General features: G+C 42.3%; 2 protein-coding genes across 4 annotated transcripts; one reads left to right on the forward strand and one right to left on the reverse strand.

Moving 5' to 3' along the window:
- Positions 1–63: 63 nt before the first annotated feature.
- aqp11 (aquaporin 11) lies at positions 64–5,122 on the forward strand. 2 transcript variants are annotated; one of them, XM_026193555.1, is made up of 3 exons: positions 64–966; positions 2,602–2,718; positions 4,358–5,122. In XM_026193555.1, the coding sequence occupies exons 1-3, from the start codon at positions 369–371 to the stop codon at positions 4,456–4,458; spliced, it is 816 nt and encodes a 271-aa protein (XP_026049340.1). In that variant the 5' UTR covers positions 64–368; the 3' UTR covers positions 4,459–5,122. The 2 variants fall into 2 exon arrangements, 1 of the variants encoding a protein (XP_026049340.1); XR_003274523.1 differs by lacking the exon at positions 4,358–5,122 and adding an exon at positions 1,696–1,786 and having other exon boundaries at positions 307–1,598; positions 2,602–2,661.
- Positions 5,123–6,884: 1,762 nt separating this feature from the next.
- clns1a (chloride channel, nucleotide-sensitive, 1A) lies at positions 6,885–12,159 on the reverse strand. Of its 2 annotated transcripts, XM_026193479.1 has the most exons (8): positions 11,757–12,159; positions 10,671–10,807; positions 10,341–10,472; positions 10,125–10,235; positions 9,143–9,148; positions 8,692–8,865; positions 7,931–7,997; positions 6,885–7,254 (listed from the first exon to the last, which is right to left on the reverse strand). In XM_026193479.1, coding segments are annotated over exons 1-8 (747 nt in total). In that variant the 5' UTR covers positions 11,876–12,159; the 3' UTR covers positions 6,885–7,253. The 2 variants fall into 2 exon arrangements, with proteins under 2 accessions (XP_026049264.1, XP_026049263.1); XM_026193478.1 differs by lacking the exon at positions 6,885–7,254 and having other exon boundaries at positions 7,927–7,997.
- Positions 12,160–24,457: the final 12,298 nt, after the last annotated feature.

Raw genomic sequence — 24,457 nt, forward strand, 5'->3', positions numbered from 1 at the left:
AATCATATAATACAAAAACCAACTATTCACATTTCAACTCTTAACTATTTAAATTTTCAGCCTTTTCCTTTTACATTTCGTTCGCGACCGACACATCACTAGTCCGTACTGTGAGCAGACAACCAGCAGGAGGAGGACTGCGGAGCTCAGTCACTTCCGCACCATGTGAGCCACCGGGACTGGAGCTCATTTGCTCCCGCTTGAACTCCACATCCTCCGGTATAGAGAAACAGCACCCCGGCACAGCAAAGACTTCCGCACCCCATCATCAGGGCGCTCTAGTGGGAGAAAGGAGGCCCGCAGCTCAGTGCACGCAGCGGCCACGCACAGGGATTGTCCCCGGCTGGGAGCACGGACCGGCCGGCAGCATGTCTGCGGACGTGGCGGTGTCATTGGCGGTGCTCGCGGGGATCGTCGTGCTGAGCGACGTGACCCGCAGGTTGCTGGCTCGGGCCCTAGCAGACACCGGGCTCTCCGAGTACGTGGTGGAGCTCGTGTCCACCTTCCAGCTGTGCTGCTGCACCCACGAGCTCAAGCTGCTGTCCGAGGTGGGCGGCATCGAGCCTGGTCTCGCGCTCACCTTCACGTATTTGGCGTCGGTGGTCCACGGGCTCACCTTCAGCGGGGCGATCGGGAACCCCTCCGGTGCGCTCGAGCGCGCCTACCACGCCAAGTTGTCGGGCTCCCGCGCCCTGCGGAGGATCGCGTGCCAGTTCGCGGCGGCCGCCGCTGCACGCGCTGCGGTGCCGAGGCTGTGGGGGGTCGGGCTGTCGAGACTGCACGCGCGACACAAGCTGTTCGGGTTCCGATGCACCAGCCCCATCCACGCGCCCCTGCACGAGGCCGCTGCGGTTGAGCTCGCGTGCGCCTTTGCGGTTCAGACTGTTATCACGCACACGCAATCGGTGCAGGAGAAATTCCGCGTGCACGCCGTGGCTGCGGTCATCACCACAGCGGTTTATGCAGGTATGATAACTCTATATGACTGCTGCAGGGAATCAAATCCGGCTCCACCGCTAATTAATCACGTGATCGGAAATCACGAGCACATCAGAGTATTTACATGGTGCCGGGGTCTGTTGGGGGAGACACGAACCGGGCACCAATCATACACTTCAGCCACGAATACATAAAAATCACCTAAATGTGGCTGAACAGTGGCTCAGACCTCCTGCTCTCATAAACACGCATTAGCGGTGTGAGGGTCGGAGCCGCATTGGTTGTGTAGTTTTCATCATATTACACACAAAAGTGTGCAGCTTATAGTTATGTGGCAACGTGTCCCACCTCAGGGTAGTGCAGGCATCAAAAGGCAGTGACACGTTACCCTGCGGGAGAGCCATCATACCGGTCTCTCATCACAAACACTGGGGCTTGGAAAAGCCTCAGTCCTAAAGTGTTAAGAATGGGAGCCAATCAGGTGGCAGCGTGACCGGTGAACCTTTACTCTGAGTGTGTGTAGAGGGACACATGTTCACTGTGTGTTTATATAGAACAAGCAGACTGGAACAATTATGATCAAGCCAAACTCAACGCTTAAAATCGACTCCTGATCTTTGATCCGTCCTCACCTGGTCGTGAACGTGATGGTCAGCCAGGTATCCAGTTTACCTTTGAGTGTCAGATTTAGGCAGATTTGATTGCTTCCGTTTCATAATGACAGATTTAAGTGAACTCCTCTGTCTCCATTCCCAGACTTCTACTTTTGAATAAACTTTCCTTTAACTTGCTCCGAGTGCTCCTTTGTCTGCATGGTGTAACTGCAGCCTGGCATGCTGAATAACCAGTGAGTGGACCTTCCAGAAATATGTGATTTTAGGATTTTATAAGTCATTTGGCTGTTGAATGAGGTTAGTCATCTTTAAAGAGGTGAATATTTATGGAGTCATCAGTTGACGTTCGTTTGTGGAAGTCTGTTTTCACTCTGATAATAAAGAGGATTTATTTATTTCATTGACCAATAATAAAAAGACTGTTATTATATTTTTAACATTATATGATTATATTCACAGTGATGCTTTGAGGAAGACTGCACTGTTTGTCCCAGAATAATCAAACTGCCATGAAATACATTCACTAATTTATTATTTGGAACTAACACACTATTAGTACATCTCAGAGACACCTTCTTTCTCACATGAAGAGTAACAGATTACATCTCTCACTGTGTCCGACCAACCAACTCCCGTGTAAAGTCAGTTATTAGCAGATTTTTAACTACACCCGTAAATGAACGTTTGACTGAATGCTGATGAGTGAATACTGAGAATTTAGGAGGAAATATTTTCAAATTTTCCTGCAGAGAATCTGATTAAAATCTAAGCAAGAATCAGTTTGATCAATGACCTTTTTTCAGCCAGTAACCTTTAAAGTCACACATCCGCTGGAATATTATCATTTTCTGCTCTCTTTTTATACCTTTATGGAGAAGAAAAGCGTCTGGAGTCCAGATGCAAATATGACCTGGATGACTGAGAACCTTCACAGACTTTAACTTTCTAAGGCAGATTCAGGAATGCATTCAGCTGCTTTGTGCTGTATAGCAGATTTAAATGATGAACAAATGTGAGTTCACTGATAAAACTGTGCATGTGTGTCCAGGTGGCAGCGTGACCGGAGCTGTCTTTAACCCAGCGCTGGCCTTCTCCACACAGTTCCCCTGCAGTGGACACTCCTTCCTCGAGTACTGCGTGGTCTACTGGCTGGGCCCGCTGCTCGGTGAGACTAACACACCTGACAGAGACGCTAGAAAAATCTCAACTTAAAGAGATCACAAGTATTTTTCCTGCTGCCGACTGAAGCCAGTAACATCAGTTTGAAAATAGTTTTTATTTGGATTTTTGCACAAACTGGCTGGAAAATCCTCAGTGCTATAAATTCAGGTCTTTGACTTTTAATAAGGATAAGTGAAATTTCTTCTGGCTTTTCATTTTGTTTATAAACACGACAGCTCAAAAAGTCCTGAATGAATTCTGATAAAACTTTGAGGGGGTGTAGCGTGGAGTCATGTTAACAGTCCAGTAACATTTGCCTTACATGCTATTTGAAAACAGACAAAAAGCCTTTTAACTAAGAAACTATGATTCTTACAAGTGTGGTGTGTATCGTCAACATATAGAAAATACCATATAAAGGTTTAAAATATCATATCACATTTGACCTCCGACCTTTCCTTCAAGGTCAGTTGATTGCTCTGAATGTCAAAGGGATAATAATAGTGCTATTTAAAACTATGTTTCTTACTGTCATTGTATTTTCATCGTGTCGGCGTATAGGGAATGATAAATGGGGTTCCTGAATATCACTTTATTTTGGACCTTCTTTCTGACCTTCTCAGTCTTTCCATGTTCTGTGCAATATTTTGGTCTCAGTGAAATTACCATCCCCACCCTAAATGACCATAGCCCCTCCCTTATTTATTTATTTATTTATTTATTTATTATATTGTATAACTGTCCTTGTATACTGCCCCACAATGTTTCTGTTTCAATTTTTGTATGCACACACCGTGGAGTTTACATATATATTTACATATACATATATACATACATATACATTTGACCTCTGACCTCACTTTTACCCTTCACATCTGCCTTTCTTTCAAGTTGAGTCCAAAACGTGGTGCAGCCTTAAAGACAGTTTCGTCTTTATATTTCCAGGACAGATTCAAGATAGAAAATATTTTTACACGACGGTACACAGAAATAAAGAGCTGTGGTCATAAATGACCCCTCTTTGCCACGTGGATCACCAGTAAAGGTTTTAGTTGAACTGTTAGACAGAAGAAACCGCATTAGCGATGAGCACTGCTACGTTTTAGTGCCTGTGTCTCTGGCAGCCAGCGAGCCAGTTGTGTTCAAAGTGTTGACACAAATCTGATAAGCTGCTTAAATATTAAAATCTCATGACTCATTTGTTTGAAGCAAAGATGTGTGTAATTTACCTTCACTGGCAGAGCGACGAGCGTCTAAAAATATCTCTCGGTGCTTCAGGAATGACATCGTTTGTTTAATGGAATAAATCCCATGATTGCCGTTTCAGGATTCAGGCACATTTAATTTGATGCAACAGCAAAACTCAAAAACGTGAGAGAGCACACATCAGATTTTGGTCGATGAAATATTCCAGTTTTTGACTGACATTTGTTGTGTAGTTAAAAAATAAGACAGCTTTGGATACAAAGCGCCTCGAGGTGACTGTTGTTTGGGAGTTGTTTCATTTATCTGAGCGGTGTGCATCGCTTCACAGTAACACCTTAAATGTTTTATTCAGAAGTTTCATGGTTGACATACAGAAAACAACTTTTGTCCTAAAAGTTTAATTTTTTTCCTCTTCTTCTGCATCGTGGTTCTTTCAGGGATGATGAGCTCGGTGCTGCTGTTCGACAAACTCGTCCCTGCGCTCTCAACAAAACCGTCACCTCGCCATCTTCCCACGGAGAGCAAGAAGAAGGCGTGAGCGTTACTGGACGGCGATTTTCAGGTGAAGCTGTTTGTGACGGACTGTCAACCTGCTGCTGAGAAAGAAGGAAGAAGAAGAACCGCACGAATGCACTTCTTTTTAAGGGATACCAGAAGCACATCTGAGAAGTTCAACACAAAATTAGCTTTTAAATTTGTGAACAGGGCAACGCCAACATTTTACTTTCAATCAAACCTGTAGAACTTTTTGTATTTAATCCTGAGTCAACACACTGACCTTTTTTAGGGTTACTAAAATAATGTTTGCATGAGTTTTTTTTTTTTTTTTAAAAGACTGGAACCACAGAGCTGATATAAAGGACACAGATGTGTTGTAACCCTGCAAACAAATGTTATACAGTAACATACACTTAGCCCCTATTTTATGTTTCAATCACTTTTTAAGCTACTAAACTAATCTGACAACTGCAAACTGAAAATGTGATGTAGCATAATATTGCAACAACCTCATTAGTCTGTCTTTGAGTGAATGATCTGTGTATTTTAGTCATATTTTTACCTAATGCAACATTCCTGAGCCATGCACAGTGTAGGAGTGTACATGCACATGTCTGTTAGTTTTTGCACAAATGCAATTAGTGCCTTTGAGCTCTTTGTAAATACTGTACATGCAAACATAAATAAACAGTGGTCAGTGATGATTGGTTGTTTCTTTGATCCTGGGAAGGGTTCAGCAAAAACATTAGTGTTTCCAAAGAAGCCACGAAAAGTTATTAGCTTCATACTATGAAAGCTGTCCTGAAATTTTGCACATTTCAGGGCTGAAAAACACATTTCAGCCAAATCCAAGTGTCAGTCTGAACACATCTGTTGCTGTTAAATATGCATCAGTTTTATGTTGATACCATAAAGCAGGGGTCTCAACCTTAAATGAGCTGTGGGCCACTTTAGTGTTCAAGTAGTACCAGGAAAACAAGAAAACATTGCATAATTGTGTTTGTATTTAACAAAATAAAAACGCAGACATAAGTGTGCACATCAGTTTTTGACTCTCTCACTGGACTAACAGCCAATCCCTCAGCATGTTTGTGCTCTCCGCTCTTGTTGCCTTCATATTAAAAAACTTTTTGCTTTTTAAAGAACTCACTTTAACAAGGACCAAATTCCACTGTATTTCTTCACGTCAATATATGGGCCGCAAATAGGTGTGACGTGGGCCGCGAGTTTGAGACGCCTGCAGTAAAGTTTGATCCGTTTTCTGAAGATTAACTGAAGGAAACTTCGAAAAGGGCGTTTTCATTTCACCGTGTGGGATACATGGCTGCTCAAATAAGTTAAATAAAGATATTTTTGATTTCTTCTGTGCAGATAATCTGCAAGATGGAAAACTTTTACAAGCTGATGCAATAATTGGCTCATTTACTATTTTATGATTACCGTTTTTTGATAAAGTCCATTAAACATTTGCAAAATTCAAGACTCAATCCAGTGTCAAGATGCCCATCAAGAAAATATAATTTTGTGAGATTACACTTCCTCTTTTGACTGACCTTAGTGAGACCATGCAAAGCTGAAAATTACTCAGAAGCTTCTATCATATATAAAATCCTTAAAAAATTGCCACCAGAGGCTCCTGGCGCTGCTCCTCGCATATCCAAATGAGTGGGCATTCACTGCCTGTTCAATGACGGCTGAGGAGGAAGTGCAGGCTGTTTACCATTATTGGAAGGCTGGTGGTTTAATGGTCAGCTTCTCCAGATCCACCAGTATGGTCTATAGAATATAATGCTATGGAACTGTTCCATTTACAAACCATGTAAAAAATGATGCAATCCAGCGGTCCCCAACCTTTTTTGCGCCACGGACCGGTTTATGCCCGACAATATTTTCATAGACCGGCCTTTAAGGTGTCGCGGATAAATACAACAAAATGAAACTAGTACCGGTACCAAAACAAAGAAGATTTATTCATAACACACGTGAAAAGACCCAGGAAAACAGAGTAAACGTTAAAAACGATAACATAATAACGCTGAAAACCGATAAAACCCCTGAAAACTATACATTTCACACCTGAGCCTCAACTCTCGCAGCCCGGTACCAAACGACTCACGGACCGGTACCGGTCCGAGGCCCGGGGGTTGGGGACCGCTGATGTAATCAACACTTGGAGGACGATGGTTCAGCTTTTTTAGTTTGTAGGAAATAAATCACATCTATAACTCACACAGCTGACACCGACTTTAACCAGGACCGCTAGAGCTGCTGGCCTGAGAACAGCGCCTTACAAATGAACTGTTGATGCTCAAAAACAGGACTGAAGACAAACACCTCAAACTGTTGTGGTGTTTGAAATTCTGTGATATACGAATTAATGAGCAGCTCCAGACGGACAAACTTTGGTGCTCCCATCCACATTGAGTTTCACTGTTATCTGCACTAACACTGAAATAAACAAGCTGATACAAAAACTACTTGTTTATTGACAATCACATACAAAGATCCACTGTCCTCAGCAAAAACATCAAATATTCAATTGGTCATTAGGTACAAAACAAACAAAAACTCAGCGTTAGTTGGTTTTACAAACACGTTCAGGACTGCATCTCAAAAGTCCAGAGTAGCTTTGTTACAGAAGTGCCTGACAGTATGTCGATGTGACCGTTATCGAATTAACAGAAACCACACGATGCGGCAGAGCAGATGTCGGAAGCTCAGCGGTAAAAGGTTTCACAGAAAAGAGAGTAAGAGCTTTAAAGAAGTGCTGTTGTCCTTGTCTTCAATCCCACGATGCAACACTGATGCTTTGACCGGCTGCAGACACGATTTCCATCTACAGAAAGAGTCAGAACGCACACGAATGAACCAAACTGCAAACGGGCAACTTTTCTGTGGTCGCAAGTTCACGACACGGTTAATCAATGCAAACACTGATTGATGGGCCGTGTGCAGTATGTTTCTCATCTCAGCACACATTTTACATTTTATTCTGCATATGATATTCTGTATATATTATCACTGCCTTTTTTAAATGGTAAATGGCCCCTAAGGACCCCAAAGCGCTTTACACATCCAGTCATCCACCCATTCACACGTTTTTAGTTAAACAAGTGGTAGTGTAGTGTGAGTGTAGTTACATTTCACCGGCATGGTGAGATTCAGACGGTGGATCTGGACCCAAAAGATCATCACATGATCTTTTGCAGCCATTATAAATGTAATTGTACTTATTTTTGAAGCATGACGTAAATGAATTCTTATTTCAGTGCTAATTAAAATCAGCACTTATAGCATCACCTGTTAAATCAGATTAAAATGCTTAAAAGTGTGCCGCCTTTGCCCCAAAATGAAGTTTTAAAAAGATTTCCACCCTCAAGCTACTGTTTTACCACCACATTTTTCACAGAGCTTTCTCTTTCTCTTCATAACGTCTGCTCTTTGGCCAGACTGCCTGTTCCTGCTTCTAAAGGCCAATTCCTGCAAATGCTGACCGACACACTGAGACCTACCAGTGCTCTACGTCAGCATCCTCGAACTGACCCGCCTCCATCGCTGCTGTGTCCACCTCCATCCCATCTGTCAACATAAATGTACACACCAGAAATAAATCTTAAAATAATTGATCCTCATCTTGCAAATCATCCAGAAATACTTTAATTTTCACTGCACAGAAAAGATTTTTGAGGAAATGCAAGTAATTTATATTTGCTCTACATTATAAACTGAACAGTATATTTATTAGTCTCTCATTGACTGGTTAAAGCAAGAAAAACATAGGATAGTTTCATTTTTAGTAACAACTGTACAGGTGATGATAACTCATACCAGAGCTTAAAGTTAGGGACTGGCTGCTTTGATTCACAGGTGTGTCACCACAGGTGTAGCTGCTAGCTGCCTGCTAAGCTTCACCTCCACTCTGTCCATGCTGCTGGTGCCTCCTGAAGCATTTTAATGAACTTATCTGACAAATACAGTTCGTTGAATAAACCAACATGGTGGCAACCAAAACACTAATGCTGCAAAGTTCAGATAGCAATGGATGACAGCCAGGCTGCATGCTGATCAACCATCCGCTTTCCCGATACGCATCAGAGCAACGTCGAACATGAGTTGACCTTTTTTGTATCTACGGTGCCATTTTGTTTAGTTTTAGTTTAACTTTGTGTTATTGTGTCCCTCACATCGGTCTCATCGTGCTCCGTGTGTGATGCCATTACTTATTAAGACTAAAACACAAAGAGCGACAGGTCGAGGTTTGTGCGACTCTGACCTTCAAACTCGGCTTTTGTTTCTTCCGTCCGGACTCCAGCCATGTGGTACTGCTGAGCGACTGACTCAGCCAGCATCCCCTCTAGCCTCTCCAGCGTGGCCTGACCCTCCTGCGTTAGCGCCGACAGGCCCTCGTCGCAGGTGTAGAAGGTTGGGATGTCAGCGTGACCGTGCTCTAAGCAGGTGGAGGAGAGAGATGGTGATTCAGCAGCAACAATTTAAAGACAAATTGGACCTGGATGCAGGGTTCACACATCATCACTTAACAACAGGATAGCACAATCCCCTCACTCTTATTTTGAAAGTTCAGCTGCTGATAACCATCTATTCTCAGTCCTGCTGCTTCTTCAGTGATTTAAAGACAGATTTACAAAGAGTACTGTTTAATCCACCTGTCCACACTGCACTGCCATAAACATCAGTTACTCTGTGCTCATCTCATTTAAACTTACCAGCCTCTGCAAGCAAGCAGTCCGAGTCACCAGTCCGTGAAGTGGAAAGAGAAAAGACAGAAGGAGAAAAATGAAAAGACTTTTACATTCAGACAAAAGAACTATTTTATCAAATGTTCTTTACAGTAAACTATTTAAACTGGAACTATTTGGTAATCCTTATTTTCTGTCATATATGCAGCTACAATGGTGCGTGCTCAGAGTAAAACAGCCACCATAACAAATCATGAGATCACCATACTAACAAGTAATCATTATGAGCTTTTAAGCGCTTATTAATGAGGATTAGTTTATAACCTGGATCTGTCTAATCTCAAACACGGGGACATCCATAATGTGGCTAATCAGACCTTCTCTTTGCTAGACAAAGCTAATCAGCAACAATTTCCCTTGTGGGATTAATAAAGTATCCATCCATCCATCCATCCATCCATCAGAAGGAAGCTTACTTAAATGGGAGGAGCTAAAGGAGATAAATGGGAGGGGTTTGTGTCAGACAAAGGAGGATCGAGGATGAACTGTGGTGCTGTCGGAAGGAGGAATAAAGTAAATATGAAATGTGTTTAAAGATAATTTAGTGTCCAAGAATAAAACTTTAGGTTGGAAATGAGCAGAACAGATCAACTTTACAAGAACAGCCATTGGTGATGTAAGAAATTCACTTCAATAGAAATACAATTAGGCACAAAGCCATTTCTACTCTGTATTCTCAAATACAATAAAATGCTTAAAAAGAAAACTTTTTTTTCTGGAAAGATTTTCTGCTTGTTTTGTGTTTCTGAATTAATTTGAGGATTTATATCACTGTTTGTTGGAATGCGAGGAGCTGTTGTCTTCTTTGTGTCTGCTAAAGAGACAAAGAAGTGCATGAAAAGAGGATCCTAAATCATCCAGACTGAAATCAGACCCATTTTTACAGGCCACTCCATTGTAACGTTGAGCCAGGTGCATTCTGCATCTATGCGTTTGAGTTTTGCCTCACCGGCTTCCTCCACGTCGTACTCCTCTCCTTCAAAGTCGTTGTCCGAGTCGTCATCCTCGGGATCGGGGTGGAGCGCCTGGCACTCGCACATGGCTGAGAACATGGACTCCACTGCAAGTAAGGCACACAAAGGTATAAGTGTGATGCTGCGCCATCTCCAACTGTCGTTTATACAGGATGTGCAGCCTGCTGCTCATCCTCAGCGAGGTCACTCACATGCCGCTTTGTCGCTGGGAACAAATCGAATCTCTGTGATCGCCCCTTCGTCTTCATCATCGTCACCACCATCACTGCTGCCGTCATCATCATCATCAGCTGCTTTCTCTGCCATTTCTGCCTCGTTCTCTTCTGTAAGGAAACAGGAGAAGTCAGCAGTGACCCAAAAACTCCTTCAGAAACTGTAAAGAAACTATTTGTACACAACAGGTCAAACACGCTTTAACAACCCTGAAGACTGGACTCCCCTCACCCCCCAAAAACTACATATTTTTGGGGGCCTAAACAAGTAAAAAGAGATATAAAGTTCAGATGTAAACTTCGCCTCACTGTTGAGTTTGCCGTTGACCATGACGTAGAGGTGTTCCTGTGGGTAAGCGCTGACGTCTCTGGAGATGGCGTGCAGACCGATGGAGGGATACTCCAGAGAGAAACCCAGGCCTGAGCTGTCAAACCACGACAGGCGCCTGATAAAAAGAAAACAAACTGCTTTAAACAACAGCACTAAACAACTTTTAGATGCTTTTAAATGTCTGCCAAGCTTATTATCTGACTTTTCTGGCAACGACTAATTACGGTCTCAACTGACTATTAATTTATCATATGATATTTTAAAAAAATGTTACAAAATGCCAACTAAATTACTTTAACATTGTTTGCTTCTACTTCCTAAAAGTAAAAAAGTGCTTTGTAAAAAAATATGTAATAAGAAAATATGTAATTGTAATGCAACAGCGAGGGTCTGTGAGAAACATAACACAGCTGTAAAATCTGAATTTACACACACACACACACACACACACACAATGTTTCCTTCCCAGTTTATTGCTGTTTTGTGCTTTTCCAAATTTTTTTACTAGCTTAAGAAAAATAAATATGAAATTAAATTAAGAATTGAATAACTGAAATAATATAACAACACGAAGACAACAAGAAGAAAAAGAACGCAAAGACAATGTAAAAAAGGAAAGAAATAAAATGATAGCACAGAAACAAATTCCAAAAAAATTAAAATAAAAAATACATTAAAAAAAAAAAACATGAAAAAAAGGAAAAAGAAACCCGCCTTTTAACATTACCGAGAGTCCAAGTAATACCAAAACACACACAAAATATATCATGTTTACGGAGAGGTACCAGAAAAAAATGTAATATAAATAATAAGTAGACATATTTCTAATACTGGATTTAAAAGAAGACATCCACATTTTGTTCTGCAATGTATTATTTTGAAAGAGTGCGCTCCGGAAGTGATTTCAGCGCGCGGAGCAGACCTTTATTTTATGTCTATAATGTAAACTGGTGTGATTTCCAATGAAGTGCGCGTGAAATCCCGATAAGAACCTCAATAAACACGAGCCTGAACCCCAGACCCACGAGCCAAAGAGCAAAACACGCGCCACGTGCACCACTTACGTTTCTGCGACGTAGAGGGTGCCGCAGCCGAGCCGCTGGCCGTCCAGAACCGCCGTGGTCTCGGCTTGTTCGTGTCTCACTCCCTCGGTGGGAGGGTGGAGGTTTTTCAGTAATACCATAGTCCTCGGTCCGCTCGGACGGAAAAGAACAGAAACCGGTGAAAACGCGCAGCTGCGTGACAAATTTTGTGCTGGCTAAAGCTGGCTAATTTTACCCGGGGTAACTTCTCAGTGCTAAATCAAAGTCCGACAGCTGGAGGCGAGTAAACGTCAGCCGTGCTATAACGCCTCTTCCCTTGGATTAGCAGATCCGGGACAGAAAGCTTTGAGTGCGAGAACAGGCGTGACAAAAACTGAAAACACAGGTTACAAAGTGCTTGTTCAGGGTGACGTCACGCTAAAGTATCGCGACAACACAGAACTCCCAACGAGAATTCACATACTCCAGATTGGCAGTTTAAAAAGCTGTCGCGAGATGGAGCTGTTTCGTAATCTTTTATTCCTAAAGATGTAGAAACATAAATTCTTACATTATTTACCCCCCCCCCCCCCAAAAAAAGTAAAAAAAAATAACATTCTAACAAAGACTGAGCATATAGACAAAACAAACACGATTTTTTAAATAAACAAGCACAAATCAACAAGGTAAAAAAGGGAAAGGACACACTGAGTAAACACCACTGATTTTATAAGATTTTTTTTCTTTCTTTTTTTCACTTGTTGGTAAAGACATTAACTTAAGGGCTTTATAAACTGATTTAAACACTGACTTAATAAAAAAGAATCATTAATATTCAAAATAGTAACTCATTACGTTTGGATAATTGATCCTCGTTATATCAGTTTCTTGAAAAATAGTTTGGAAACAGAATAAAGACAGAGTTTGTTTGTTTTTGTTGTTTTTTTTTGTTTGTTTGTTTTTTTGCCTGTCCCATTTGGTTCTTTAGCCGTCAGAATTGTTGTCTGAAGACCAACAAGGATACCCAATGGATTTACTTTGCCAAATGGATCATCGTGGCATTGCCGTATTGGTCCATTTGATCGACCTTTGTTTTTATTGTTTATTATATTTTATTTTCAGATGTTACAGACGGGACAGACATGAGTGAGGGATAGGAAAGGGAGAAAGAAAGAGGAAGGAAAAGAAAAACAGAAGGGGAGAGGGACAGTGAGAAAGGGGGGGGAGAAAAAAATCTCCTGGGTCACCTGTTGAGAGAAGAAGAATAGAAAACAAGCAAAAAAAAAAAAAAAAACCAAAGCAACATACTAAACACAACACCATCGCATTAATCTAGCTAAGTGTAAACAGCAGTAAATACTGAATATTCAATGTTGTTGTGCAGCACGCAGGACAGACAGCGCACAATGTGCTTTGAAGTAGCAGCCAAGAAAGGTGTAATTTAAGTCTACGAGCAGTGAACACCCGTGTGCATACCTGTGTGGATCAGCGCGCTTGTATTCAAATGGTTTCCACATGTAATGGTCTGCAAGAGGATGTAGCAAGCCATAGCCCCGTCCCCCAGGGCATGAAGTAGGCATGGAGGAGATCCAGGCCCCAGACATCCAGAGGCTCCCAAAGCACGAGAGCCCAAAGAGGACCACCGGAGGGGCATCCGTGCCACCCTCATGGGAAGGGCTGAGGATCCCCAGACGAGGCGTCACCCAGTAGCCACCGAGCAGAAGCTAGAGGGGGCTGCACCGGCGTGCCCGCCGGCTCTGCCGGCAGCCAGCTGTGCCAGAGTGAACCGAGCGGCAGACCCAGAGGCCCGAGGGCCCCCCGCACCCCGGAGGAGGCCCGACCGAGCAACAGGCGCCAGGCCCCGCCAGGTAGCCACCGGGAGTGAGCCGGTACATACCTGAGTGCCCAGCCCCGGACACCAAGAACCACCAATGCACCGACCCCTAAAGGCATCAGTCACCGGCAGGGAGTGTGGTGAGGGGAGATAGGCCTTGGAGGGCCTGGGAGTTCCCAGAGAGGTGGAGTGTAAGACCCGACCTGACATAGACACAGAAAAACAGGCACACACAGACACAAACATGCATTCCCACCCTCATGCACACATATACAAACACTCAGCACTCACCCAACGTAAGGATTGACATAAATGGACATGTACACACAATCGCACTCCCCAAACATATTCTATACCCCGGGTCCAGGTACCCTCGCCCCCAGAGGGGGAAACAGAACCCAGACCCAAGAGATGTTACCCTTCCCCCCGGGGTGGAGGCAAGCAGACCGTCCCAGGCTCCGCAGCAGCAGGGAGGCCAATCGGACAGCTAACATCTCCTCCCAGCCCCCCCGCCCCAATGGCTAGCAGAGAACGGGGGTGTGTGAAGACCCCATACCTCCCTCCTCCCGCTCATGTGTAGTGTTGCTGCGTGTTGTTCTAAAGTCTAAAGTGCATTTAAAACAAGGGAGAGCATGGTGCTGCTGCCAGAGAGCAGCAGGTGTTAGCACGGCCCCTCCCGAGAACCCTCAGTGTCTACATGGATTTAAAATTGGGAGGTGGGCACCAGCGCCAGAGGTAGGTTTGAGTACACAGACCGTCCACTGGACGCCGTTAACGTGCCCACCCTCAAGGCCCTATATATATGTGTGTGTTATGAGAGTGTAAGTAATGTGGATGTCTAAGTTGTGAGATAAAATTGAGGCACAGGTGGCCAGAAGGGGACGGGGGGGGGGGGATGTCTCCCATGCACCCTTGTGACACACCCGCACCCCAAGGCCCTACCTGTGTGGATGAGTGTGGTGGAGCGGGAAGAGGGAGGTAGCCGGGGATGGGGAGGAAAAGGAGGGAGGGGAGGATGCCCCTCCCTAGGGCCAGCTCCCCCGCTGACCCCAGTAGGCACCCCCGTCCTCTGGTACCCACCAAGGCAAGGGAGCCCAGGTCCATCCAGACCGGGGCCTACAGTAGCAAAAGACAGAGTTTGTAAGGACTATAAGGTCCACAAGCACTGAGGCAGTTATGCAATTTTCTAATCTTGCCTCAGAACACACACGCACACACACTGATTACTCATTTTACATCAAAGTTTGGGAGCTCTGATCCGGTTAATTAAATCCTGCACTGAAATATGAGGATTGTGTGTTTATTAAAATTTAAAATCATCATGGAGTCATTGACAGAAGAACATCAACATTCAGCCTGTTAAATTAGATTTAGATATTTTTATTTCAGAAATGATTCCTAACAAAAATGGAGAATATAAAAACACAATCAAAGCAGTAAAGTCCATATTATGAAGTGTTTGCTGTATCAGACAATCATGTTTATTCACAACAATGAAAACAATATAGTGCAGATAAACATGGTGCTGTAATGAATCTGCTCTTAAACACAATAACAAAATACATTTTCCAAGAGAGATGATAATGATTCACATCAGAGTGAAGAACGAATACATTTACAACTGGTTTCTAACATTTCTTATAGATCGAACTGATCACTGATAGAAACAGAAGAATATTCAAAATGATACTCTGAGAGATACATGAATGAGATATGGATAAACATCAAATTACATAAAAGAAAAAAGCACATAATCACTTTAGCTGACATTAAATGAGAATATATGAAAAGAGATCATCAAGATGTACATCAAAGAATTAAAAAAAAAAAGGCAAAATATAATAATAATAATCATTTATAACTTATATAAGAGAGTGAGCCATCCAGTCAGCTCAGAGCACAGATTCATATCTACAATAATATTTTTGTTTGTTATTATTATCATTATTATTATTATCATTATTATTATCATTATAAATGCTGATGAGCACATTAAGTGTGTGTCTGAGCTGAAAGCTGCTCTCCTCTCCTGGTTTTCTGTATCACACAGACCACAACAACACAAAGCATCACCTGCAGACCGCTGAGCAGTATCCACCTGACTCTGTAGAAAGTCGAGTACGGTAAACCCCAAAGGCCTCTCTGTGGATCAGAACTGTTTTTTCTGTGAACTTGCACTCTTCAAAAAAGTCTAAACCTGCACACCAGTACTCTCCTGCATCTTTCTGTGAGATATTAGAGATTATCAGTTTGTCATCAGAAAGAAGGATTCTGCTTTGATTTTCAATAATCTCAGTAAACTCAGTGATTTTTCCTTGTGCCTGGATTGACTTCATGAACCACCTTGTGAGCCATTCACTTTTTTGTGAACATCTCACAGTGACTTCATCTCCCTCTGAGAAGACGTCCACTGCAGGTGGACCAAATCTGTGGCACACTACAAGCCGGCACAATTGTTTTATGGTTTGACCTCCACAGATGTACCAACCTGAATAATTTAACATCGTGATGGAAACACATGCGAGTAGTTTTGCCCGGCTTTCTTTGATCCAAAGTAAAGGTCCACCTTCTCCCAAACCGGTGGTTGACCATGACTGAAGGGACACTGCAGCACAGCTGTCTCTCCCACTGTGTGATAGATGAACATTATTGCTTTGGTCACATCTATAAAGTGAGTGGTCACACACTGCTGTTGGTTCATCTCCAGACAGATGTAAGATGTTTGTGATGTGTTGAATACATGCAGAAGTGGTGTTTTTTTCACCTCCAAGAAACTTTCTTTTAAACTTTTCACCTTCACAATTGTTGTCGTTGTAAAAGAATTTCTTTGCCGTGTATCCCCCTCGTATTTGATCCACTGGACCAGCAGATTCTTATTTGCTCCCTCACATCGTACCTCCACTGTTGCTGTTAATAGAAACCACAATCGCCTTCCACCTCTCATTCATGTGCGTGCTAAGGCTCCGCAAGAGCCAATGAGAAACTGGAGGTGCTCAGCATAGAAATTATGCTGTGTGCAATGTATGTGAGAAGACAGTTAAATACTGTGGCAACACAACAAAGCCTTGAAGAGAGGATGTAATGTGTGTCAGTATGTAATAAATTTCCCAAAGAACTTCCAAGCATGCCTCCGTCGTCAGTTTCGAGTTGATCGCTGTTGATGATGCACTGCTCAACACTTCTCCAAAAAAGTAATCCAGTTACTAAAAGTTAAAAGTAGTTAGTTGTATTGTGAGGTTAGGACTTTGGCACTGGAGAGGGTGGCTGAGACTTTCATCCTGATTTGCTCTGCTTCTGTTTGTGATAATTCATTAATCCGTATGGCGGTTTCTGTGGCTGTGATGAGGGCCACTATGGGCAAATGTTGAGGAGAAATGGCAAAAATGAGTCCTTTGGCCAACACTTTCTTTTCAGGTTCAGTGAGATTCCGGTCAGAAAGGTTCTTCACCCATTTTTCCTGACTGTCCTCAGGTGTGTGTTCTTCTCTGAGTTGTGTAGATTCAGACTGAGGAGTGAGTGTTTTTGAAAGCAAGCTGTGGATTTTCCTGCATTGTCTTTCTTTTCCTTTAAAGTGTTGGCCCGCTGAGCCTTGTCCACAAGCTTATAAACCTCTTCTAGGATAGGAGAGGGTAGAAGGGTTTGTCTAATCTTGCTCTGGAGGGCATCTATAGTGACATGGACCTGTCTTATCCACCATGTGACCCTAGAACTGAAGAAGCTTCTCGGAAGCTTCTCGGATGAGAGGTGAAACGTCTTCAAGCAACCTAAAGAAGTCCAGACGACTTTCTTTACAAGCTCCTTAATCTCTAGTTTATGTTTTTGTTTCTCATGCTGCTGCTCAAAATCACGTTCTTGTACCTCTTGTCATAGTTGTTTCATCGTTCCTCATTGTGGTCACGGTTTGTCAAATTATTTAGTTCTCCCAGTTTAGGTTTTAGTTTAGGCCCAAGTTTGATCTCGCCTTGATTTTTGGTTTCTTGTGTATCAGCCCCCAAAAAGGTTCGCTCTTTGTTTAACTTCAGTTCAGTTCTCCCGTGTCCGCATTTGGGTCTGTACCTTTAACACACTGGCTGCTCAGCAGTGACAACTGCATCTTTAATGATTTTTTTAACAGTCTAATTATTTACGTAGCACTTAAAAGTGAGAGAAATACATTTTAGTTATGAAGATAGCTGTTAGTTTCTTGAGTTTTTCTGAATTTGAAAAGAGTATAAAGATTAGTTTGAGAATTTTAATCAGCTTATCTGGAAGAAGTTTAAAACATCAATCTCTGTGTCTAAAAAAAGACTAAAAAGACTAATAACTGACTTTCCACAGCAGCTGTTTGGTCAGATACAGTGAGAGATGTAATCTATTACTCTTCATGTGACTTCCTGAGAAAGAAAGTATCTCTGAGATGTACTAATAGTGTGCTGATGCTTTCTTTGTGGGTAAAAGATGAGGCGCATGAAACCGGTCCAAGTAGTTTCTGGTCCTGTTTCTCTTTTCATGTCACAAACTGGACGGTAGATTAGTGAATGTACTCTAGGACAGTTTGGTTCATGTGTTAATGTCAGACATCCCGATCCCTCGCAGCACAGAGTCACAGACTGTGACTCTGAAAGTCAAATGGATTAGAAAGAAGATGGATGTTTTTTTCCTCAGTTGATTATTTTCCATCAAGTCAAACCAACAAAAATATTTTTGTGTTTTCAGATTTTTTTTTGTTTGTCCTGTTGGTATTTTTGTCAAGTGAGAGAGACAAAAATTTTACAAATCAGTTTGATCCTCACTATACCAGCTTCTTGAAAAATAGTTTGGAAACAGAATAAAGACAGAGTTTGTAAGGACTGTAAGGTCCATAAATACTGAGGCACTTGTCACATAGGAGGAAATCACAGCTGATCCTAATTCACAATATGAAAGGGAAATACAAGCTGAACACAGTTAAGTCACACACAGATCTCCAAAGTAAAACAGGAAGTTCCCAGACAGAATACAAAATCAGAATAAAACTAAACATGAGAAAATAATCAAAACAACAGCACTGAGTCCACAGACTCAGGACCATGACAATTATATAAGTTTACATGTATACATTATATACATCAAATGCATTAAATATACAAAGGTTTCATATAAATAGTCTATAACTTAAATATTTTCTTTAGCTTAGATAATTAAAGATTTCAGTTACATAAAAAATTAGAATTTTGATTTTATGTTTTCTATTCTCTATATAATGTGGACTTCAGGAAGCACACAGCTCCACTCCCCCCATCATCCTGTCTGACACCCCCATCACCTCTGTGGACTCATTCCGCTTCCTGGGTACCACCATCACCCAGGACCTGAAGTGGGAGCCCACCATCACCTCCGTCATCAAGAAAGCCCAGCAGAGGATGTACTTCCTGAGGCAGCTGAAGAAATTCAACCTGCCAATACGGACGATGATGCAATCCTACACTGCAATCATCGAGTCCATCCTCACCTCCTCCATCACCGTGTGGTACGCTGGAGCCACTATCAGGGACAAACAGAGACTGCAGCGTGCTGTGCACTCTGCTGAGAAGGTGATTGGCTGCAGACTCCCATCTTTGCAGGACCTGTACACCTCCAGGACACTGCGGCGTGCAGCTCGGATCTCAGCTGACCCTTCTCACCCTGGACACAGTCTGTTTGACCTGCTCCCCTCAGGCAGGAGGCTCCGGTCCATTCGCACCAGAACCTCTCGCCATAAGAACAGTTTCTTCCCCTCTGCTGTTGGACACATGAACAATAACCATATGACTGTTCCCACCACTAACACATGACCCTACGCTGTGTTCACTGCATCATTCCATGTTTGGCACTGATCACCACCTGCACTCATGTATATATCATGTATATATCTATCTACTTAGCACTTTTAATTCTTATTCTCATTTTTATTTTCATGTCTATTTAAGCGTAATTTATGACACTATGTTTGCACTGAAGCACCGCAGCAATTTCCTAATGTTGTAAACCTGCTCAACATTTGGCAATAAACTGATTCTGATTCTGATTCTGATTCTGATTCTGAATAAATCCGTATGTAGCTCAATAAGTATAAAATCAAGAAAGCTACACAACATGGGGTGGTTCATTTACAAACACTAGTCTAACTTAACTTTCACTCTGTTTTTGTTAGTAATAATCAAATTGTTACCTGCTTTAATTTACACAAAATGCCAGAAATCATTGTCATGAATACATTTTTACCAAAAATTTAAACCTAGCTTCTCATGATTTATTGGATTAAGCCTCTGGGGTCCAGGGTATAATTGGCCATTTTTGGCTACTTTTGATTTTACCTTTCTATTTCATCACCTTTAAATTGTTTTTACATTTTTTATTCTTGCCTTGTTTGGTATCAACCTTTTCAGCACAATCTCACATGTCTGAATTTAAAGTTATTTATTTATTGACATACCGTACTAACACAACTGATCTGAAATCACACAAAAACATAAATGAGTAAGAAAAGGCTGTCGTTGGGGTTTTTTTTGTAATGTAAAAACCACAAACATATCTATAGAATTATTTTTCACAGCTTGAAATACAAAAATGAATTGTAAATTAAAAAAAAAAACCTAGGCACAAATGTTATAAACAATAAAGTTCATACAACTATTTACCTAAAAATGTTGTCAATGCCTCAGGTGTTTTTTGAACAACCACTTGAAACTACTAAAATTAAAATGAACGAACAAAGGAGCTGTAATCTGATGGAAAAATATAAATCATATTTAGAGAGTTCGTCCGCTAGTCGAACCTCGGATACAGGAGGAACAATGCGGTTTTCGTCCTGGTCGCGGAACACTGGACCAGCTCTTTATCCTCTCCAGGATACTTGAGGGTGCATGGGAGTTTGCCCAACCAGTCTACATGTGTTTTGTGGACTTGGAGAAGGCATTCGACCGTGTCCCTCGGGGTGTCCTGTGGGAGGTGTTGCGGGAATATGGGGTGTCTGGCCCATTGCTACGGGCCATTCGATCCCTATACAACCGTTGCAAGAGCTTGGTTCGCATTGCCGGCAATAAGTCGGACTCGTTCCCGGTGCGTGATGGGCTCCGCCAGGGCTGCCCTTTGTCTCCGGTTCTGTTCATAATTTTTATGGACAGGATTTCTAGGCGCAGCCAAGTGGCGGAGGGCTTTCGCTTTGGTGGCCTCAGAATCTCATCTCTGATTTTTGCAGATGATGTGGTTCTGTTGGCTTCATCGGGTGAGGGCCTCCAGCTCGCACTGGAACGGTTCGCAGCCGAGTGTGAAGCAGCGGGAATGAGGATCAGCACCTCCAAATCTGAGGCCATGGTTCTCAGCCGGAAAAGGGTGGAGTGCCCACTCCCGGTCGGGGATGAGTTCCTGCCCCAAGTGGAGGAGTTCAAGTATCTCGGGGTCTTGTTCGTGAGTGATGGGAGCCGGAGATCGACAGACGGATTGGGGCTGCAGCTGCAGTAATGCGGACGCTGCACCGGTCCGTCGTGGTGAAGAGGGAGCTGAGTGTAAAAGCGAAGCTCTCAATTTACCGGTCGATCTACGTCCCTACCCTCACCTATGGCCACGAGCTGTGGGTAGTGACCGAAAGAACGAGATCGCGGATACAAGCGGCAGAAATGAGCTCCCTCCGAAGGGTGGCTGGCCTCTCCCTTAGAGATAGGGTGAGAAGTTCGGCCATCCGGGAGGGGCTCAGAGTAGAGCAGCTGCTGCTCCACATCGAAAAGAGCCAGCTGAGGTGGTTCGGGCATCTGACAAGGATGCCTCCTGGGCGCCTCCTGGGTGAGGTGTTCCAGGCATGTCCCACCGGGAGGAGGCCCCGGGGCAGACCCAGGACACGCTGGAGAGATTAAATCTCTCGGCTGGCCTGGGAACGCCTTGGTGTTCCCCCGGATAAGCTGGAGGAGGTGGCTGGGGAGAGGGAGGTCTGGGCCTCTTTGCTTAGGCTGCTGCCCCCGCGACCCGGCCTCGGATAAAGTGGATGAAGATGGATGGATGGATATTTAGAGATGAAACAGAAGTCTGAACAAGTAACAATGAAGCAAACAGTAAACGAAACATGAAAGTTGTACAAATATCAGCTTTTACATTCACATCTGCTTGTGGGCTTAGAGTATGACGTTTTTATCAACGGTTTCCTTTTTCCATTTATTTATTTAATTAATTAATAATTTACTTTAAATTGGTTTAAATTAAAATGAAGGAATGTTTTCAGAAATACTTTTAGTGCAGTGAAAAATGTCTGAAAAGTCAAGCTGTCTGTAAAGTTTGGTCTATTTGGCATTTTCAGTTTTTGTGAAGAAAGCGCCACCTCTTGGTGCCATTCTGTGACTGAATGAAAGGGGAGTGTAGAAAGCCCAAACTCCCCAGGAGGAGGAGGAACGGCCAACAGGTAACTGGCTGGCAGTTCACTGGTAGCTATCTGGGGGTGGTCATTCTATGTGGGTGTATCTGTACACTGAGACGCACAACCAGACGACTGGGGTAGTGCACAGGAACATCTGTGTCACATGTGGATTACAAGTCCTCAACTCCAGCTGTGCTTCACTGTTGGAGGTGGTGGAGAACAACTGGAATTAGATCCTGTGGGACGCACATCAGCCCCCCAGGTGTGTGAGGGGAAGATAAATGTGACCGCAGCAACATCCAGTTTGCTGTTTCTCATCTCTCTCCTCAAACCAGGAGAGAACTATTCAGATTAACAATCGCTTTAGAGTAACAAGTTATTTAGGGTCCTGAACCCAGATCGGTGACATTGTGGAGCCATGATCCTCGCTGTTCCTGCTCTGGCGAGGATAAGAAAGCACAAAAGTGATGTTAAATCCATTGGCACAAGCCACACTTTAGTCTTATTTCGGTATTATCAGTGAACCTCTGAATTTTTTGCTGTTTTCCACTGTGTCAAAAACACCTTAGCAGTGTATATAAATGCACGTGGCTGTTATGATGTTATTGTTGGTGTGTGAAGCGACCAGTGCAGTGGGTGTAATGGTTCTCTTAGCCTGAACTGTTTTTGATGACTGGAGAAATTGGAGCTCCTTAAGAAAACATGCAAACCCCTCACAGAGTTCTGACCAGGTTTGATCCCAGGACCCTCTTAGTGTGAGACCACAGAGCTAAGGACAATAACACCTGATTTACATAGCACTTACAAATTGGAGAAAATGTTTAAATTATGAAAAAAAAAAATAGATTTCTTGAGTTTTTCTGAGTTTGAGAGAGTACAAAGATTAGTGTGACAGTTTTAATGAGACTATCTGGAACAAGTTTAAAACATTTCCTTCTAAATTCTCAGTATTCACTTATCAGCATTCAGTGTGCGCGATGCAATCTATTACTGTTCATGTGACTTTCTGAGAATGTATGAAAAGTGATCGGCTCTACTGCAATGCTCTTGTTTTGAACACCCACAGCAGGACTGAGGCCACGATTACAGTTTCGCCTCAACTTTTATCCTAAAATCAGTCAGGCTCGTGCTTCAGTGTAAATGATTTTCACTGATTGATGTTGATGATATTATGTGATCTACAGTGCATTTTATTTTCATGTCCTTCATCATTCTTTTATCTGCCATTGTGAGCTAAGTGCATGATTTACACTAAACTATCAGTGCACATTAAAGAAAAGCAGGACGACATTCCTTAAAACCTTTTGTTTGATCATTTCTCAAAAATAAGGTGAAATGAACAGTCAGACAGACATTTCTCTCTCAAACAATCACCACGTTAATAAATGATGTAACAGCTCTGTTTCACTCTACATCAGAGACATGTTAAAGTGTGTTGGCTGCATATTAACTCAAAATCCTGAAAACAAAGTTTGGGAGCTCTGATCCGGTTAATTAAATCCTGCACTGAAACATGAGGATTGTGTGTTTATTAAAATTTAAAATCATCATGGAGTCATTGACAGAAGAACATCAACATTCAGCCTGTTAAATTATATTTTGATATTTTTATTTCAGAAATGATTCCTAACAAAAATGGAGAATATAAAAACACAATCAAAGCAGTAAAGTCCATATTATGAAGTGTTTGCTGTATCAGACAATCATGTTTCCAGTCTGCTGCATCACAACAATTGAAATGCAAATATAAATGATTCACAACAATGAAAACAATATAGTGCAGATAAACATTGTGCTGTAATGAATCTGCTCTTAAACACAATAACAAAATACATTTTCCAAGAGAGATGATAATGATTCACATCAGAGTGAAGAACGAATACATTTACAACTGGTTTCTAACATTTCTTATAGATCGAACTGATCACAGATAGAAACAGAAGAATATTCAAAATGATACTCTGAGAGATACATGAATGAGATATGGATAAACATTAAATCACATAAAACAAAAAAGCACAAAATCATTAAAGCTGAAATAAAAAATGAGTACAAAAAAATAAGAATTAAGTCAAAAGATAAAAAAGGCAAAATGTTTAAAATATATAATCATATAAGAGAGCGAGCCGTACAGTCAGGTCACAGATTCATATCTACAATAATATTTTTGTTTGTTTTTGTTTTGATTCCATCAATCCTAGGTCCCTGTATTAATATTAACACTATTATTATTACTTATAATAATAATGTTGTTATTAAATGCTGATGAGCATATTAAGTGTGTGTCTGCGCTGAAAGCTGCTCTCCTCTCCTGGTTTTCTGTATCACACAGACCACAACAACACAAAGCATCACCTGCAGACCGCTGAGCAGTATCCACCTGACTCTGTAGAAGGTCGAGTAAACCCCAAAGGGCTCTCTGTAGATCAGAACAAATTTTTCTGCTGACACACACTCATACTGTGACTCTAAAACTGTACACCAATACTCTCCTGCATCTTCTAGTGAGACATTAGACATTATCAGGCTTTCATTGGAAAAAAGGATTCTGCTTTGATTTTCAAT

Source organism: Astatotilapia calliptera, chromosome 14, assembly GCF_900246225.1.
Source record: "Astatotilapia calliptera chromosome 14, fAstCal1.2, whole genome shotgun sequence".
Taxonomy (NCBI): domain Eukaryota; kingdom Metazoa; phylum Chordata; class Actinopteri; order Cichliformes; family Cichlidae; genus Astatotilapia; species Astatotilapia calliptera.